The sequence below is a fragment of the Anomaloglossus baeobatrachus genome, chromosome 7, assembly GCF_048569485.1.
Source record: "Anomaloglossus baeobatrachus isolate aAnoBae1 chromosome 7, aAnoBae1.hap1, whole genome shotgun sequence".
Classification (NCBI taxonomy): domain Eukaryota; kingdom Metazoa; phylum Chordata; class Amphibia; order Anura; family Aromobatidae; genus Anomaloglossus; species Anomaloglossus baeobatrachus.
In genome coordinates this window covers 96,645,556-96,666,452 of record NC_134359.1, presented here as the reverse complement: position 1 = coordinate 96,666,452, position 20,897 = coordinate 96,645,556, and the positions used below count along the sequence as shown (strand labels likewise).

The 20,897-nt window shown below is 51.5% G+C and overlaps 1 protein-coding gene across 1 annotated transcript in view; it reads left to right on the top strand.

Moving 5' to 3' along the window:
• The window catches only part of LOC142246629 (uncharacterized), a 96,253-nt gene that overhangs the window by 27,828 nt on the left and 47,528 nt on the right, over window positions 1-20,897 (top strand). Inside the window, exon 3 of the mRNA XM_075319697.1 lies at window positions 9,789-9,838. Within this exon, the coding sequence (XP_075175812.1) occupies window positions 9,789-9,838 (50 nt within the window). The remainder of the gene's footprint in view (window positions 1-9,788; window positions 9,839-20,897) is intronic.

Below are 20,897 nucleotides of genomic sequence, written 5' to 3'. Positions count from 1 at the left end.
CTGCTAGTTTGTTTTTTGTGTGGCCATCGCCAAACTTTCAGTTGTGAATCTTCAATACAAAACCACATGGAGAGACGCATTTGTACTTTTTACAAACTGTACCCTGATTTTCTCTAGAAGCTGTTTAGATTTCAGTTATCATTATATGGGATGTAAATAGCCAATGGGTAAATTTCAATATTCAACAGTTACAGCAATTAACAGATGGCAACTCTCTCAGTGCAGAAATTTTTTTTTAAAAATTAACCTTTAATATTTCCACTAAAATGGTCAAAGACCAAAGACAAACAACACTAATAGATAGGTTTTAACCCCTCCTGCCTCTTAGGGGATATATATAAACCAAAGTGAGTTTCAACCTCAATACTAGATTAGACCCATCTCACCAAATCATGGGTACCTTTAAAGTCCACTAGTAATGATAATAAATTAGATTCATCTCACCAAATTATTACAGGTGCCGCTCATCACAGAAAATGGGGTCCAAGTTATTCCATAATGGAGCCCTTAGGAAATTGGATTTGTCTCACCAAATTTATAAAGGTGCCACTCTTCATGAGGATATTGGGGTCCAATTCATTCCAAATGGAACCCTTACGAATGTTTTCTCCCGACGCGTTTCATTCAAAATTCACTCTTCAGGGGAGTCAGAAATCCATCTCAGGTCTCATGCAAATATGTACCTGTGAGCTGCACAATATGCCAGAATATACAGAATGACAAAAAAATAATAATAACGGCAAACCTGCAAGCCCTGTTTAAATTCATAAAAAGCACTCACCAGTCAGCCTAGACCCATCAAGGAGTCATAGATGCGGCGGACCCACTCTTAGTCCCAAGATACATGGACCAGATACCTAAATGACACGCCGAAAAATGCACAATAACAACAAAAATCAGCAATTCAGCGATCCTCAAAGATCCCACATACAGATATAGGTAGACGGGGAACTTACCACGTGGCAGGAGCGGCCGTAACTCTCGCTCTCTCAAGGAGCCGCCGCATAATGCCAAGTTTTAAATGTTCCCCCTCATCCGGCCATGTGACGCTGTTTCCGCCCATTTAGTCACATGACAACGGCCGGATGCCGCGTCATGTTGTTTACAATAACCAAGGCAACCAAGTGCCGTCCCCTCACTGCCTGGTCACGTGGATACCACGTCACACAGGCTGAGTATAGGATTACATCAGTCTCAAAACAGAGACAGCACTTTCATTTAATTCATTAGGGCGAACAACATAGTGTGGTCATTCTTCCAATAAACGGATGTGACCATCACACTAAACAGGAGGAGATTTCATAAAAAGTAGCTACAATAGCATACAGTATTATTATTGTTAGATTGTTTGTAGCATGGAATGTTCACACCGCTGTAAAAGACGGTTCAACCAACGATTGCCACAAGCAATTATAAGGTGACTGCATATTGTATTACAAATTATAGCCATGTCACCAAATTATTAAGACACACCTCTTAAACAAACATCAGAAGTCTGTCACCCATATGTATGGCAGTGTCATTATTATCCAAAAATCAATATTAAAACTCAAAGAATCCCAATAAGGCAAAAGACATCTCCAAGAGAAACATTTTTATAGATTTTTATCATTAAAGAGATCCCATATATGATGACAATATATGGGGGACTATCCCAAAAACTGACTATGATCTAGAAAGATGAAAAAGATGAAAAGGAGGGTAAAGAAGGAATGGAAGAAAAGTGGAATGAAAGGGACTGCCCTTGCCCTAAATAAACTAGCTGTAAATTCTGACCCTACCTATCATGTGGGGGTTGGCGCCCTAAGATAGAACGGTGTGTGGGCGCCCCCACTCGGCCGACGTGTGTCCCTCCTCTCTACCACTGACCCTGCACCACCACTAGATAAAGGGTGCAAAGGAAATTTCCTCATTTAGTCCATTAGGGTGTAGAGTCTTTAACCAATAAATCCATCTGGACTCTTGTTGCAACAACCTCCTGTCCCAATTCCCTCCTCTAGGTAGTGGCTTAACGTGATCAATACCCTGAAATACAATAACAGTGAGGTCCCCATTATGCATACGATTTATATGTCTTGCCAGTGGTGTATCGTTGTTCAATCTGATATCCCTGAGGTGTTCACCTATCCGCCGTCTGAACTCCCTGCGGGTCTTACCCACATATTCCATTCCACAGACACAGGTCGCCTTATAAATTACCCCCTGTGTCTTACAGTTGATGAAGGATCGAATATCATATTCCTTCTTCGTCACCTGACTTGTAAACCTTTTGCCAACAAGAATTGAATTGCAGGCTATACAACCGCTACATTTGTAGCAGCCCTTCAGGGTTGGAAAACTGTATGTGGGATCTTTGAGGACCGCTGAATTGCTGATTTTTGTTGTTATTGTGCATTTTTCGGCGTGTCATTTAGGTATCTGGTCCATGTATCTTGGGACTAAGAGTGGGTCCGCCGCATCTATGACTCCTTGATGGGTCTAGGCTGACTGGTGAGTGCTTTTTATGAATTTAAACAGGGCTTGCAGGTTTGCCGTTATTATTATTTTTTTGTCATTCTGTATATTCTGGCATATTGTGCAGCTCACAGGTACATATTTGCATGAGACCTGAGATGGATTTCTGACTCCCCTGAAGAGTGAATTTTGAATGAAACGCGTCGGGAGAAAACATTCGTAAGGGTTCCATTTGGAATGAATTGGACCCCAATATCCTCATGAAGAGTGGCACCTTTATAAATTTGGTGAGACAAATCCAATTTCCTAAGGGCTCCATTATGGAATAACTTGGACCCCATTTTCTGTGATGAGCGGCACCTGTAATAATTTGGTGAGATGAATCTAATTTATTATCATTACTAGTGGACTTTAAAGGTACCCATGATTTGGTGAGATGGGTCTAATCTAGTATTGAGGTTGAAACTCACTTTGGTTTATATATATCCCCTAAGAGGCAGGAGGGGTTAAAACCTATCTATTAGTGTTGTTTGTCTTTGGTCTTTGACCATTTTAGTGGAAATATTAAAGGTTAATTTTTAATTTTTAAAAAATTTTTTCTGCACTGAGAGAGTTGCCATCTGTTAATTGCTGTAACTGTATCATTATATGGGAACATTACCCTATCGTTTAATTGCGCCAGCATAGGTTTCACTTCAGCCCCACGTGGATTATGGACCTTATGCAAAATTGATCCTCACACTTGTTTTTAGTGCTCTGCTCATTTTTGTGTACACAGGATTAACGGTGTTACCCATTATTACAACCTTTTCTCAGTCACTGTTTCCCCCAAGTAAAATAATACTTATACTAACCTCCGGCACTGTTCCAGCGGTGTCAGCACTGGCTCTCCTGGGGCTTTCGTGACATTGTCATGCGATCCCTGCAGCCAATCAGCAGCTGCTTCACTCTCCTCCTGGTCAGACATCCAGAGGAAATGAGAGAACCTCAGCTCTCTGTTCCTCTGGAAGTCCATTACTTCCAAAGTAAGGGACCATAAAGTGGCCACAGGATTCGCATGACATAAAAAATGTCATGCGATCCCCTGGAGTGCTAGTGCTGACACCACTGGACTGGCACCAGTGGTGAGTTTAGGTGTTCTTATTTTACTTGGGGCAAACTGTGACTTGTGAAGGGGTTGTCTGAGCAGTGGATAACCCCTTTAATATATTTTCTGTACAGCATAGCCATGTTCCTCTAATAAAAGTTAATGAAATGTGAAAAAAAAAAATGCAATTTCTCTGATGCCTCATTGGGGGACACAGGACCATGGGTGTTATGCTGCCTATCCATAGGAGGACACTAAGTAGATGCAAAAGAATAGCTCCTTCTCTGCAGTATACACCCCCTGGCCGGGCCAGGCAGCCTCAGTTTTAGCTTAGTGTCTGTAGGAGGCACTTCCTTTCAAGGTTTATTTTTTGAGGGTGACGGTTTCCTTTTGGGACCGATCTCCCACTACCATCAACGGGCGGGAACGTGGAGTGTCGCCTCCACGTACCCCTTCCTGTGACGCTGGATCCTGGGCTGGACGACGGGTTCCACAGACACCGATTTTTCCAAAGCCCAGGGTAGAGACCTGTGCCCCTATAGCCCAATTCCTCAGCCCCTCTTTGCAGGCTCTGAGTTGAATATGGCACCGGTGTGACCGGACACAGCAAGCTGACTCTATTTTCACTGCCTGGACTGAAGCAGTGTTTAAGGTTAGATCCCCCCTGACTGGTTTCCCAGACAAAGGTAGAAAAGACTGTGCAGGGAAGGCTCCCAGGACTGCTGAATTTACAGTATTTATTATGAGAAAGTCCCTTGCTGATTGCAAGGAGGAGAGCCCCAGGGATCCTGAACACAGTGTTAACTTTTCTCTAGCTTGCTGGCTGGAGGAGGGGAAAGTCCCTCGCTGTTTGCAGAAAGTCCTGCACAGATAATTTCCCGGTGGCAGGGGGAGGGCACAGAGCTCAGGAACTCACGCTGTTTATTTGCTCTGTTTTATTTGCTCTAGCAGAAAAGCCGGCTGATAACCACCAGTGACAAGCTGTGTGCTGACTGGAGGGAGAGGGAGGAAAACTGTCAGAAGCTCCCTTCCCGCCGTTTTTTACTACCCACAGCAGGGGGGGGGCCACACTGACTTCTTCGTGCTCTTTTAAGGAATGTGTGGGAAGATCTCCATAGAGCTTACTCCTTCCTGAGGACAGGGCCATCGGTTGATTCTGGTGAGGTGCTTGCTTCACTTGTAGCCCTTCTGAGCTTTGCTCCCCCTCCTGGCATACTCCTATTAGGAACATGCAGAATTCTAAGGGCACTAAGAGTGCGAAGGCCCACATAGTCTATTATTCAGCTTGCACTGCCTGCCACGCTGAGCTACCACGTAAACACACCTCTTCTCTCTGTGAGTCATGTGCCCCTATAGCCCCCAAAGACCACCCTCCCACCACCGCCGCAACCGTCAGCCCAGAGCCTAGGGCTCCCAGCCCACCGGAATGGGCACAGTTTTTGTCCCAATCCATGGAAAAACTGTCACAGAACCTGGTGCTGGCTATGCAATGTCGTCCTCCACACCCTTCGGGGTCCCTGGACGGAACGCTGCCTGAGGATACCTCTATGGAGGATCCTTCTGAGGTAATCCGGGCACATGCTTCACCCGTTGCAGGGATCAGGAAAAGAGCACACGGCCGGGTGTCTCCAGCGTGCTCTCCCTCGGGAGCACACAGGGCAGGTTTTCCCACACGCTCCACGGCTTCTGAAGAGCTGGAGGAGGGAGAATGCTGTTTGTACCAAGAGGATTCCTTGGTTTCATCCTCCCCAGATGATCAAACTGCAATAGACTCCCTTATAGCAGCAATCAACCAAACTCTGCATGTGGAGGATCCCCCATCCACTACCACTGACCATGCGGTCTCCTTTAAGAGGGCAAGGAAACCCCAAAAGGTTTTCGCTGATCACCCAGAGTTTCAGGATATCCTCACAAAGCAAAGGGAGAAGCCTGACAGGCGCTTCGGTAACTGAAAACTCATGGAGTCCTGGTACCCTTTTGCCTCACCTGCCCCTAAGGGATGGGCCGATCCGCCCTCGGTCGACCCCCCCCCCCCCCCCCTTCCCGGGCTCTCGCCTTACCACAAAGACGCTCCTGTCTTTACCTGATGGTTCCTCCATCAAGGACCCAACAGACAGACAGGTGGAGCACCTCGCCCGCTCTGCTTTTGAGGCTGCGGCTTCCTCCCTCTCGCCCTCCTTTGCCTCTGTGTGGGTGGCAAAGGCGATCTCGGTCTGGGCAGAATCCCTTAACACTTCGCTTGAGGAATCCCAGTTCACTCATACCTTCACAGAGGTAACAGCTCAAATTGCCGCTGCGGCGGAGTACCTCATGCAGGCCTCCATGGGCGCTGCTACCTGCGCAGCGTTTGCCGCCTCAAATACCATAGCCATCCATAGAGCTCTCTGGCTCCGACAATGGCGAGCAGAGTCTGCCTCCAAGAATTTTCTCACGGGCCTTCCCTTTTTTCCAGACCGATTGTTTGGCGAACGTCTGGACAAGCTCATGTCTGACGCCACGGGAGGAAAGCGTACCTCCCCAGGCTGAAGTACAGGACGTTCTTCACCAAACGTCCACAGTCCTCGTTCTGCTCCTTTCGGAACTCATTTGGTTGGTCGACATCCCGTGCTGTCCCCGCCACCAGCCGCAGACTACGCAGGGACCGACCTTCTCAGCTCTCCCTGAAACCCACTTCGTCATGGCAGCCTAGACCGAAACAGTCCAGGACTAGGGAGACTTGGCCACGACGTTTTCCCCCCTCATGACTCCTTCGGCGCCCCGGAAGACACACTCATTGTAGGAAGTCGACTGCGGCTCTTTCAACACATCTGGGCTGCCGCCTCAGACGACAAATGGGTGCGAGACCTTGTGTCTTCCGGTTACCACATAGAATTTCGGACCCGACCCCCGAGTCGGTTCTTTCTCTCAAACCCCCCAAAGACTCGAAAACGACGCAATGCTTTTTTCTCAGCAATCCACTCGCTCCAAACAGCAGGAGTGATAATACCTGTCCCAGACGACGAGAAGTTCGGTGGTTTTTATTCCAACCTCTTTGTGGTCCCCAAAAAGGATGGGTCAGTTCGACCCATCCTGGACCTCAAACACCTAAACAAACATGTGCACGTACGGAGATTCAGAATGGAGTCCCTAAGGTCCATTATTGCATCCATGGTCGAAGGGGAATTCCTCGCCTCCATAGACATCAAGGACGCGTACCTGCACATACCCATCGCCCCAGATCACGAAAAGTTCCTCCGCTTCGCAATTCAGGACTCCCACTTTCAATTCGTAGCTCTACCCTTCGGCCTTGCCACCGCACCAAGGGTCTTCACCAAAGTCATGGCGGCCGCCATGAGCGTCCTTCACGCCAGGGGAGTAGTCATTCTCCCTTACTTGGACGACCTCCTCATCAAGGCCCCCTCCTTCCGCGACTGCTCAACTAGCGTACAGATCACTGTGGACACGCTATCCCGCTTAGGGTGGCTAGTGAATCTGGACAAATCATCCCCGATCCCATCACGATCCATTACCTTCCTGGGCATGTCCCTGGACATCCGTTGGGGCTTGATCCTTCTCCCTCAGGACAAGGCGATCGCTCTTCAACGAGCGGTACGCTGCCTTCTACGTCCTCCTCCGTCTCGCTCCATTCGATTCAGCATTAAGGTACTCCGCAGGATGGTGGCGGCTATGGAAGCAGTACCCTTTGCTCAACTGCACCTCCGCCCACTGCAGCTAGCCCTTCTAGCGGCCTGGGACAAGAGCCCCTTCTCCCTGGACAGACATCTTCACCTGACGCCTTCAGTCAGGTACGCACTCCGCTGGTGGCTTCGGTCCTCATCCCTTTCGAAGGGGAGATCTTTTCTCCCAGTGAACTGGCTGGTCCTGACCACGGACGCCAGCCTCCTAGGCTGGGGAGCAGTGTACCGGCACCACACTGCTCAAGGACTTTGGACGCCCCAGGAGTCTTTCCTACCCATAAACATCCTGGAACTCCGCGCGATCTTCCTCGTGCTCAGAGCGTTCTCCCCTCTGCTGGCGGGTCGTCAGATTCGAGTCCAATCGGACAATATGACAGCTGTAGCCTATATCCATCGGCAGGAGGGCACCCGCAGCAAAGCGGCTTATCTCGAGGCCCACAAGATCCTCAGCTGGGCCGAATCGACGGGATCCGTGATATCAGCGGTACACATACCGGGGGTAGAGAACTGGGCAGCAGACTTTCACCAAGTCGCCAAGGCCTGGCCGCCGGAGAATGGTCTCTCCACCCAGATGTGTTTCTACACATCTGCACTCGCTGGGGCACACCAGACGTGGACCTAATGGCCTCAAGGTTGAATGCAAAGGTACCCGCGTTCATAGCCAGGTCACGCGACCCGCAGTCGATCGGCGCGGATGCTCTAGTCTGCTCCTGGCACCACTTCTGCCTGCCTTACATATTTCCACCTCTACCCCTGCTGCCGCGGGTAATCAGGAAGATCAAGGCAGAGGGAGTCCCGGTGATACTGATAGCACCGGACTGGCCCAGGCGCGCCTGGTACACCGAATTAGTACAAATGCTCACAGACGCACTGTGGTGCCTTCCAGACATCCCAGACGTGCTGACCCAAGGGCCCATTTCCCATCAGAACTCCAGAGCCCTGAAGCTGACGGCATGGCCATTGAGACCTGGGTATTAACAAGAGCGGGATTTTCCCCCGCGGTTATTTCCACCATGATCAGCGCCCGAAAGCCTGCTTCATCCCGCATTTACCACCGTACGTGGAAAATCTTCCTTTCGTGGTGCAGGGAAACTAACGTCTAGCCTAGTCTCTGGCCATCCCCATGTCTCAGCGCTCTCAATCTTCTACCAATGCCGCCTGGCTCAAAAACCGCAAGTCAAGACCTTCCTCCAGGGCATTTCCCATCTTGTTCCCCCGTACAAACGGCCGCTGGAACCATGGGATCTCAACCTCGTTCTGGACAGTCTCCAGAGGTCTCCCTTTGAACCCCTCAAGGAATCCTCCCTTGCTCTTCTGTCCTGGAAGGTAACATTCCTGGTGGCAATTACGTCCATCAGACGGGTTTCGGAGCTAGCAGCACTCTCCTGCCGCGAGCCTTTTCTGATTTTTCACCAGGACAAGGTGGTTCTGCGCCCCCTTTCGGATTTCCTTACAAAGGTTCTTACCCAGTTTCATTTGAACGAGGACATTTTTCTGCCTTCCTTTTGTCCACACCCAGTTCATAGGGTGGAAAGGTCTCTGCATTCGTTAGACCTCGTCAGAGCTCTCAGATATTACATATCCAGGACAGCCCCCTTTAGGAAAACTAACTCTTTGTTCGTCATTCCTGAGGGGCCTAAGAAGGGGACAGGCAGCTTCAAAGGCGATTCTGGCTCGCTGGATTCGCTCTGTGATCCAGGAAGTCTACCGCTTGCAACTCAAGCCCATTCCCAGTGGGCTGCGGGCTCATTCCACGCAAGCAGTTGGCGCTTCGTGGGCCATTCAGCATCAGGCTTCAGTGGAACAGGTGTGTAAGGCTGCGACCTGGTCTAGCCTATATACGTTTTCAAAGCATTACAGAGTCCATACCCAGGTTTCAACTGAGGCAAATCTGGGTAGGAAAATTCTACAAACCGCAGTAGAGCACCTCTCTCAGTAGGCGCTCCAGGTGTGTCTGGGACTGGTTCCTAGTCCTTGGGTTGTGTTGTCGTCTTTTATGTTTCCCACCCATGGACTGCTTTAGGACGTCCCATGGTCCTGTGTCCCCCAATGAGGCGTCAGAGAAAAACGGATTTTTGTGTATTCACCGTTAAATCATTTTCTCTTAGCCATCATTGGGGGACACAGCACCCACCCTGTTGCCCTGTTGGGCCTTGATTCTCTCAGTACCTTATTTGGTTATGACTCTTTTTTTTCTTATGTTCCTCTGAGAAGTTTTTTCTGGTTTTTTTTTTTTTTTCTCCTACTGCTTGTGTACTAAAACTGAGCTTGCCTGGCCCGGTCAGGGGGTGTATACTGCAGAGGAGGAGCTATGCTTTTGCATCTAATTAGTGTCCTCCTATGGATAGGCAGCATAACACCCATGGTCCTGTGTCCCCCAATGATGGCTGAGAAAACTATTTTACGGTGAGTACACAAAAATCTGTTTTTATGTTCATACTCTAGATTAATATTTGTAATTGCAAGCTTAGAAACTCCTGAAGACAAAAATGATATGCTATGGAATGGTAAATACTTAAAAAAAACTCCTTATGCTTAGTTAAAAACTTAAGCTGTGTTTTGCTTTCCAGATTCCAGCACCTAGAGGAGTGGGAACTGCCAAGGATTTGAAAGAATCCAAGTATGTATCATAAAAACCTAAGTCCAGACAGTAAAGGTCGTCCCTTTACATACATGGGAATCTTGTACCGCTAAACCATATGCAGAGAGCTTGGGGGTCAACAGTTTCTAAAATGTGACTCTTAAGAACTCTTGTATGAGAAACTGATGTCTAAACGAGTTCTTTCTCTGTATTTCACAGAACTTATACCTATTAGTCTGTGGCTGTTCACATTCCTATTTACAGTGGTACCTCGCTTAACGAGTAACCCACTTAACGAGAATTTCGCTTAACAAGCAAAGCTTTCTGTAAATTTGTAACCCGGTTTACGAGAAAGCTTTGCTGTGTGAGCAAAATCCTCACCTCACACACTTCTGGTTCCGTCCATCCACCGCGCTCTGACCCGCACTTGCAGTCCACACAAACGCACACACATACAGTATTATGCTTACCTTACCTTCCGTTCCGCCGCCGGCCTCATGGTTCTTGTAGTTCTTGGGTACATCGCGACGTGCTCGCGGTGATCTACAAGACCCAGGAGGCCTGCAATGGAACGGAAGGTAAGGTGAGCATATAATATGTGTACCTTCCGTTTCATCGCCGGCCTTCTGGGTCATGTAGTTCGCTACTCCGCTCCACTCCAGGCTGTACATCTGCATCCATAGCGACGAAGCAGGAACTTCCTGGTTCCTGTCACCGCTACTCAAAGGCAGCGCGCTGGCCAATCAGAGGCAAGCGGCTCTGCCTTTGACGTCAGTGCTCTGGCAGGAAGTTCCTCCCTCGTCGTTATGGTAACCCGATACACGGCCCACACCGGAGAACAGCAAGTCCCAGGAGACCGGCGATGGAACGGAAGGTAAGGTGAGCATATAATATCTGCTGTGTGTTTGTGCGGAATGACAGAATAGGGGACCAGGATGGGACATTTAACTAGTTGTGTAATGAATTGTCTGCATTGCAATGATTTCCTATGGGAAATCTTGCTCTGCTGAGGCATGCAACTCCTGCCTTTGACGTCAGCGCTCTGGGTGCGGAAGTTCCTCCCTCGTCGTCATGGTTACTAGATACACAGCCCGCACTAGCGAACAGCAAGTCCCAGGCGATGGAACGGAAGGTAAGGTGAGCATAATGTGTGTGTGTGTTTTTGTACGTGTTTGTACGTGTGTGGGATGGGACATTTAACAAGTTGTGGAATGAATTCTCTGCATTTAAATGATTTCCTATGGGAAATCTTGCTCTGCTGAACGAGTAACTTTGGTTAACAAGCACAGTCCCAGAACGGATTGTTCTCGTTAAGCAAGGTTCCACTGTATTTTTGTGGACACCATGGTCCACACAAAAACAGGAAGAGATATCTGATTTAGATCCGACTCGCTGATCAACCTTGCCAATAAAATTGGACAGCACTCACATACCATTCATGTGCTGTACAGTTTTCATTGACTTTCTTTGTCGCTCCATTGGGAGACCCAGACAATTGGGTGTATAGCTTCTGCCTCCGGAGGCCACACAAAGTATTACACTTAAAAGTGTAAAGCCCCTCCCCTTCTGCCTATACACCCCCCTGTGCATCACGGGCTTCTCAGTTTTTATGCTTTGTGCGAAGGAGGCACACATGCACGCATAGCTCCACAATTTAGTCAGCAGCAGCTGCTGACAATATCGGATGGAAGAAAAGAGGGCCCATAACAGGGCCCCCAGCATGCTCCCTTCTCACCCCACTCTGGTCGGCGGTGCTGTTAAGGTTGAGGTACCCATTGCGGGTACATAGGCAGGAGCCACATGCTGTTTTCCTTCCCCATCCCTTAAGGGCTCTGGGTGAAGTGGGTACCTAATCGGTCTCCAGGCACTGGGACCGTGCTCCCTCCGCAGCCCCTGGGGAATCTGCTGGACAGGAGCCGGGTATCGTCAGGGACAAGGCCCTGCTACTGTGAGGTACTCTGTGTCCCCTTGGGGACCGCGCATGGAGCGCTTTTGTCATACACGCTGCAGCACTGCTGGGTGTGTTAGTGCGCCGGGACTACCGCGCTGACCGCGCTTATTTGCCGGCCGCGCTTATAACTTTAGTCCCCGGCTTTTGCGGCCTAGTACCGCATATTCCCGCCCCCGGGCCTGCCAGTCAGGGGAAGGGCGGGACGCTGCACAGGACGTCAGCGCTGAGGGCTGGAGCATACTTTGTATCCTCCTCCCCCCTCACTGAGCACCGTGGGGCACCAGATTCCCGCACTTTCTAGGGCACGCCCACGGCCCCCTCCTCCTCACAGAACGCCGGCAGCCATTCCTGTCAGCACTTCTGAAGCTGGAGAGGAGAGACAACACGGCTCTGGGAGGCCCAGGCAGGGAATCTGGTGGTCACACAACCGCTTTGGGCGGTCGGTAAGCAGCACCTGTTTCTAGGTGCTGGCCCCCTGAGTGCCGAAGTGTGTGTGTGTATATATATATATATATATGCTTATATGCTATACATTTACTCTGTACGGTCGCACTGTTGATTTTTGGCTATATACCCTCCCGGATTGTACTCAGAGGAGACAACAGCATGTCGTCCGCAAAAAGCAAGGGTGCCAAAGCACAGGCTTACTTTGCAACCTGTACCTCATGTGCGGCTATACTACCGACAGGTTCCACCGACCCTCATTGTGTGCAATGCTCGGCCCCTGTGACACTCACTCAGCCGGAGTCTCAGCCACTGGTGGGACCCTCGGCCCAGGTGGAACCACCGGCTCCCACTGTCCAGGTGACAGGGACAGAGTTTGCAGTATTCGCTGACAAACTTTCTGAGTCTATGGATAGATGGTCTGCTAAGATACTAGAAGCTTTGCAGTCCAGACCGGTAACACAGGCCCCGGGCACTGTTGAATCATTGCTCCCAGCCCCCCCTTGGTCGGCACAGCAGAGTGCTCCTGGGTCGACTCATAGGTCCCAGGGTGAGGTCTCTGACACGGACCGCAGTCCCAGACCGCCTAAGCGGGCTCGCTGGGAAATTCCCTCGACTTCATCACACTGCTCAGGGTCTCAGCAGGAGGACTCTCTAGAGGATGAAGCGGAGGTGGCAGATCAGGATTCTGATCCTGAGGCCGCTCTCAACCTAGATACACCTGAAGGAGACGCCATAGTCAATGACCTTATAGCGTCCATCAATCAGGTGTTGGATCTTTCTCCCCCAGCTCCTCCAATTGAGGAGTCAGCTTCTCAGCAGGAGAAATTCCGTTTTAGATTTCCCAAGCGTACAATGAGTACGTTTCTGGATCACTCTGACTTCAGAGAGGCAGTCCAGAAACACCGAGCTTGTCCAGATAAGCGCTTTTCTAAGCGCCTTAAGGACACATGTTATCCCTTTCCCCCTGATGTTGTCAAGGGTTGGGCTCAGTGTCCCAAGGTGGATCCTCCAGTCTCCAGACTGGCGGCTAGATCCATAGTTGCCGTGGAGGATCGGGCTTCACTCAAAGATGCCACTGACAGACAGATGTAGCTCTGGTTGAAATCCATCTATGAAGCTATCGGCGCGTCCTTTGCTCCGGCATTCGCAGCCGTATGGGCACTCCAAGCTATCTCAGCTTGTCACTCGCAGATTAATGCAGTCACACGTGCCTCTGCTCCACAGGTGGTGTCCTTAACCTCTCAGGCGTCGGCGTTTGCGTCCTACGCCATTAATGCTGTCCTGGACTCTGCGAGCCGTACGGCGGTAGCGTCCGCCAATTCGGTGGCAGTCCGCAGGGCCATGTGGCTACGTGAATGGAAGGCAGACTCTGCTTCCAAAAAGTTCTTAACCGGTTTGCCATTTTCTGGTGACCGCCTGTTTGGTGAGCGATTGGATGAAATCATTAAACAATCCAAGGGAAAGGACTCATCCTTACCCCAGTCCAAACCAAACAGACCTCAACAACGGAAGGTACAATCGAGGTTTCGGTCCTTTCGGCCCGCGGGCAGGTCTCAATTCTCCTCGTCCAACAGGCCACAGAAGGGTCAGAGGGACTCCGATTCATGGCGGTCTAAGTCACGTCCTAAAAAGACCGCCGGAGGAACCGCTCCCAAAGCGGCCTCCTCATGACTTTCGGCCTCTTCACACCGCATCCTCGGTCGGTGGCAGGCTCTCCCGCTTTTGCGACGCCTGGCTGCCACAGGTACAAGACCGTTGGGTGAGAGACATTCTGTCTCACGGTTACAGGATAGAGTTCAGCTCTCGTCCTCCGACTCGATTCTTCAGAACATCTCCGCCCCCCGAGCGAGCCGATGCTCTTCTTCAGGCGGTGTGCACTCTGAAGGCAGAAGGAGTGGTGATCCCTGTTCCTCTTCAGCAACAGGGTCACGGTTTTTACTCCAACTTGTTTGTGGTGCCAAAAAAGGACGGATCTTTCCGTCCCGTTCTGGACCTCAAACTGCTCAACAAACACGTAAAAACCAGGCGGTTCCGGATGGAATCGCTCCGCTCCGTGATCGCCTCAATGTCCCAAGGAGATTTCCTAGCATCAATCGACATCAAAGATGCTTATCTCCACGTACCGATTGCACCAGAGCATCAGCGCTTCCTGCGTTTCGCCATAGGGGACGAACACCTGCAGTTCGTGGCACTGCCTTTCGGCCTGGCGACAGCCCCACGGGTTTTCACCAAGGTCATGGCAACAGTAGTAGCAGTCCTACACTCTCAGGGACACTCGGTGATCCCTTACTTAGACGATCTGCTTGTCAAGGCACCCTCTCAAGTGGCATGCCAACACAGCCTGAACATTGCTCTGGAGACTCTCCAGAGAATCGGGTGGATCATCAATTTCCCAAAGTCAAATCTGACACCGGCCCAATCACTGACATATCTTGGCATGGAGTTTCATACTCTCTCAGCGATAGTGAAGCTTCCGCTGGACAAACAGCGTTCACTACAGACAGGGGTGCAATCTCTCCTTCAAGGTCAGTCACACCCATTGAGGCGCCTCATGCACTTCCTAGGGAAGATGGTAGCAGCAATGGAGGCAGTTCCTTTTGCGCAGTTTCATCTGCGTCCACTTCAATGGGACATTCTCCGCAAATGGGACAGGAAGTCGGCGTCCCTCGACAGGAACGTCTCCCTTTCTCAGGCAGCCAAAGCCTCCCTTCGGTGGTGGCTGCTTCCCACTTCATTGTTGAAGGGGAAATCCTTCCTACCCCTATCCTGGGCGGTGGTCACGACGGACGCGAGTCTTTCAGGGTGGGGAGCGGTCTTTCTCCACCACAGGGCTCAGGGTACCTGGACTCAGCCAGAGTCCTCCCTTCAGATCAATGTTCTGGAGATAAGGGCAGTGTATCTTGCCCTAAAGGCGTTCCAGCCGTGGCTGGAAGGCAAGCAGATCCGAATTCAGTCGGACAACTCCACCGCGGTGGCATACATCAACCACCAAGGCGGAACACGCAGTCGGCAAGCCTTCCAGGAAGTCCGGCGGATTCTGCTGTGGGTGGAAGCCACAGCCTCCACCATATCCGCAGTTCACATCCCGGGCGTAGAAAACTGGGAAGCAGACTTTCTCAGTCGCCAGGGCATGGACGCAGGGGAATGGTCCCTTCACCCGGACGTGTTTCAAGAGATCTGTTGCCGCTGGGCGATGCCGGACGTCGACCTAATGGCGTCCCGGCACAACAACAAGGTCCCGGCATTCATGGCACGGTCTCAAGATCACAGATCTCTGGCGGCAGACGCCTTAGTTCAGGATTGGTCGCAGTTTCAACTCCCTTATGTGTTCCCTCCTCTGGCACTGTTGCCCAGAGTGTTACGCAAGATCAGGTCCGACTGCCGCCGCGCCATCCTCGTCGCTCCAGACTGGCCGAGGAGGTCGTGGTACCCGGATCTGTGGCATCTCACGGTGGGCCAACAGTGGGCACTACCAGACCGACCAGACTTGCTGTCTCAAGGGCCGTTTTTCCATCTGAATTCTGCGGCCCTCAACCTGACTGTGTGGCCATTGAGTCCTGGATCCTAGCGTCTTCAGGGTTATCTCAAGAGGTCATTGCCACTATGAGACAGGCTAGGAAACCAACGTCCGCCAAGATCTACCACAGGACGTGGAGAATATTCTTATCCTGGTGCTCTGATCAGGGTTTTTCTCCCTGGCCATTTGCCTTGCCCACTTTTCTTTCCTTCCTTCAATCCGGATTGGAAAAGGGTTTGTCGCTCGGCTCCATTAAGGGACAAGTCTCAGCGCTCTCTGTGTTTTTTCAGAAGCGCCTAGCCAGACTTCCACAGGTACGCACGTTCCTGCATGGGGTTTGTCACATAGTCCCTCCTTACAAGCGTCCGTTAGTACCCTGGGATCTGAACAGGGTGCTGATGGCTCTTCAGAAACCACCTTTCGAGCCAATGAAGGATATTTCTCTCTCACGCCTTTCGCAGAAAGTGGTCTTCCTAGTAGCAGTCACATCACTTCGGAGAGTGTCTGAGCTAGCAGCACTGTCATGCAAAGCCCCTTTCCTGGTGTTTCACCAGGATAAGGTGGTTCTGCGTCCGGTTCCGGAATTTCTCCCTAAGGTGGTATCCCCCTTTCATCTCAATCAGGATATCTCCTTACCCTCTTTTTGTCCTCATCCAGTTCACCAATGTGAAAAGGATTTGCACTTGTTAGATCTGGTGAGAGCACTCAGACTCTACATTTCCCGTACGGCACCCCTGCGCCGCTCGGATGCACTCTTTGTCCTTGTCGCTGGCCAGCGTAAAGGGTCACAGGCTTCCAAATCAACCCTGGCTCGGTGGATCAAGGAACCAATTCTCGAAGCTTACCGTTCTTCTGGGCTTCCGGTTCCCTCAGGGCTGAAGGCCCATTCTACCAGAGCCGTGGGTGCGTCCTGGGCTTTGCGGCACCAGGCTACGGCTCAGCAGGTGTGTCAGGCGGCTACCTGATCGAGCCTGCACATTTTCACGAAACACTATCAGGTGCATACCTATGCTTCGGCAGATGCCAGCCTAGGTAGGCGAGTCCTTCAGGCGGCGGTTGCCCACCTGTAGGAAGGGGCCGTTTTACGGCTCTATTACGAGGTATTATTTTACCCACCCAGGGACTGCTTTTGGACGTCCCAATTGTCTGGGTCTCCCAATGGAGCGACAAAGAAGGGAATTTTGTTTACTTACCGTAAATTCCTTTTCTTCAGCGCTCTATTGGGAGACCCAGACGATTGGGGGTACAGCTACTGCCCTCTGGAGGCCACACAAAGCACTACACTAAAAGTGCAAGGCCCCTCCCCCTCTGGCTATACCCCCCCCGTGGTATCACGGGTTCTCCAGTTTTAGCTTTGTGTGCGAAGGAGGTCAGACATTCCATGCATAGCTCCACAGATTTTAGTCAGCAGTAGCTGCTGACTGTTTCGGATGGAAGAAAAGAGGACACATATAGTGTTCCCAGCATGCTCCCTTCTCACCCCTGGATGGTGTTGTAAGGTTGAGGTACCTATTGCTGGTACAGGGCTGGAGCCTGACATGCTGTTTTCCTTCCACATCCCCTTGTAGGGCTCTGTGGAAGTGGGATCCTGCCGGCCTCTCAGCTCTGACGCCGGGCTCCATCCACAGACCCATTAGAACCTGATGGAGACGGAGCAGGAGTACGATCAGGGACAGGCCCTGCATCATACAGGTACTCTGTGTCCCCGGCAGGCACAGACACACTCCGGGCTGGCTGGGTGTTGTAGTGCGCCGGGGACCGCAACGTGGAGTTGGTGTCCCTACAGATTACTGGGGGACTTTTTTGTGTATGGGAACGCAGCGCCGACCCCCTCTGGACCGGGCGGCGCTGCTGTGACTTGTGGTGCGCCGGGGATCCGCCGTCCGCGCTTTTACGGCGGCGGCGGTTATAAATTTAGTCCCCGGCTTTTTGGGCCTAGGACGCCGGCAGCTCCGATTCGTTCCCGCCCCCACCCTGTCATTCAGGGTAGGGGAGAGACGCTGTTCGCTAGCAGCGACGAGGGCTGGAGCCTGATTTACATGCTCCAGCCCTCTCACTTGGCACAGAGGGAAGCAGGCTTCCCGCTCTTGGCCAGGAACGCCCAGGGCCCGCCCCCCTTCCTCTCTCGAGACGCCGGCAGCCATTACATGCATGCCTGGCTGGAGGAAGGACGCAAGGCTCTGGGAGACCTGGACTAGGGGCTATCTGGCGACCACACACCCGCTTTTTTAAGCGGGCGGTAAGCGATTTTTCTGTGCTGGTCCCTCTAGTGCCTCACGGTGTATCGGTGTACTGTGTACAGATATATAGATATTGTATTTCTTGCACTGTGAGGTCGCTTCTGGCTGCATATCCCAGATCGCTCTGTGGAAGCAGCAACATGTCATCCTCAAAACGCAAGGCGGCCAAGGCAAAAAGGGCTGTGTATACTGCGTGTGCTGCATGTGGGGCTAATCTACCAGCAGGCTCCGATGACCCCCATTGTGTGCAATGCTCCGACCCGGTGCTGCTTCGCCAGCCGGAGTCAGGAGAGGTAGCGACCCAGGCTGAGACGCTTGTAAGTTCTGCCCCGGTGACAGGGACAGACTTTGCAGTTTTTGCAGATAATATGTCTGGGTCTATGGCAAAAATCCTTGAAACCTTGCAATCTATGCATGGGGCTCAGTCTCTGGGCACGGCGAGGCCTCTGTCCTCAGGTCCCCCTTACTTGGAATGTATCCAGCCCACAGGGGGGTCCCCGGCTTCACAGGCCGAGGATTATGACTCAGATGATGGCCCCAGCCACCCTAAGCGAGCTCGCTGGGAAAAACCCTCGACGTCATCACACTGCTCAGGGTCTCAGCGCAATCAGTCTCCCTGTGATGTGTCTGATGAGAGTGATCAGGAATCCACTCCTGGAACCCCTCTCAACCTGGATACCCCGGATGGGGATGCCATGGTAAACGACCTTATCTCAGCCATCAATAGGCTGTTGGATATTTCTCCCCCAGCCCCTTCAGCAGAAGAGGCGGCTGCGGAGCAGGAGAAGTTTCGTTTCCTTTATCCCAAGCGTAAATTGAGTGCTTTGTTAGATCACTCTGACTTCAGAGAATCAATCCAGAAGCACGACGCTCACCCAGAAAGGCGTTTCTCTAAACGATCTAAAGATACGCGTTTCCCTTTCCCCCCTGAGGTGGTCAAGCGCTGGACACAGTGTCCAAAGGTAGACCCCCCGATTTCCAAACTTGCAGCTAGATCCATAGTTGCAGTGGAGGATGGCGCTTCACTTAAAGATGCCAATGACAGACAGATGGACCTTTGGTTAAAATCTGTCTATGAAGCTATCGGCGCGTCGTTTGCTCCGGCATTCGCAGCCGTATGGGCACTCCAGGCTATTTCAGCTGGCTTAGCAAAAGTGGATGCTATCATGCATCCAGCAGTGCCGCAAGTGGCGCACCTTACCACGCAGATGTCGGCGTTTGCGTCTTACGCTATCAATGCGGTCCTAGAATCTACCAGTCGCACCTCAATGGCGTCCGCCAATTCGGTAGTTTTGCGCAGAGCCTTGTGGTTAAAGGACTGGAAAGCAGATGCTGGTTCCAAAAAATGTTTAACCAGTTTGCCTTTGTCTAGAGATAGACTGTTTGGCGAGCCATTGGCTGACATCATTAAGCAGTCCAAGGGTAAAGACTCCTCTTTACCACAACCCAGAACATCCAAACCTCAGCAGAAAAAGTGGCAGCAGAGGTTTCAGTCCTTTCGAGGTTCGGGCAAGACACCATTTACCTCGTCCAAAGGGACTCAGAGGACGCAAAGAATCTCAGATTCGTGGCGGACTCACACACGCCCCAAGAAAGCAAATGGAGGTACCGCTTCCAAAGCGGCTACCTCATGACTTCCAGCCCCCCCCCTCCGCATCGCCGGTCGGGGGCAGGCTCTCCCGCTTTTCCGGCATTTGGATGTCACAGGTCAAAGACCGGTGGGTGACGGACATTTTGTCTCGCGGGTACAGAATCGAGTTCAATTCTCGTCCTCCAGCTCGGTTCTTCAGAACCTCCCCACATCCAGACCGAGCAGATGCTCTGCTGCAGGCGGTGGATTCCCTAAAAGCGGAAGGAGTGGTGATCCCAGTCCCTCCTCAGGAACAAGGGCAAGGGTTTTACTCCAATCTCTTTGTGGTTCCAAAAAAGGACGGCTCGTTCCGTCCTGTTCTGGACCTAAAACGGCTCAACAAACATGTGCACGCCAGGAGGTTCCGGATGGAAACCCTCCGCTCTGTCATTGCCTCAATGTCCAGAGGAGACTTCCTTGCCTCAATAGACATCAAAGATGCTTATCTCCACGTGCCAATTGCTACAGAACATCAACGTTTTCTACGTTTTGTGATAGGAGACGACCATTTTCAGTTCGTAGCTCTTCCATTTGGTCTGGCGACAGCCCCACGGGTCTTCACCAAGGTCATGGCGGCGGTGGTAGCAGTCTTGCACTCTCAGGGACACTCGGTGATCCCTTACCTAGACGACTTATTGGTCAAAGCTCCCTCTCAGGAGGCATGTCAGCACAGCCTGAATGCTACGCTGGAGACTCTACAGTCTTTCGGATGGATCATCAACTTTCCAAAGTCGATCCTATCACCGACTCAGTCACTAACGTATCTTGGCATGGAGTTTCATACTCTAGCAGCGATAGTGAAGCTGCCGCTGAACAAGCAGCGGTCACTACAGACAGGGGTGCAATCTCTCCTGCAGGGCCAGTTGCATCCCTTGCGGCGTCTCATGCATTTCCTAGGGAAGATGGTGGCAGCCATGGAAGCAGTTCCCTTTGCGCAGTTTCATCTGCGCCCACTTCAATGGGACATTCTCCGCCAATGGGACGGGAAGTCAACGTCCCTGGACAGGAAAGTCTCGCTTTCCCAGACGGCCAAGGACTCTCTACAATGGTGGCTCCTTCCCACCTCATTATCTCAGGGAAGATCCTTCCTGCCCCCATCCTGGGCAGTAGTTACGACAGATGCGAGTCTGTCGGGGTGGGGAGCAGTGTTTCTCCACCACAGGGCTCAGGGGACGTGGACTCCGCAGGAGTCCACCCTTCAGATCAATGTTCTGGAAATCAGAGCAGTGTATCTTGCCCTACTAGCCTTCCAGCAGTGGCTGGAAGGAAAGCAGATCCGAATCCAATCGGACAACTCCACAGCGGTGGCATAC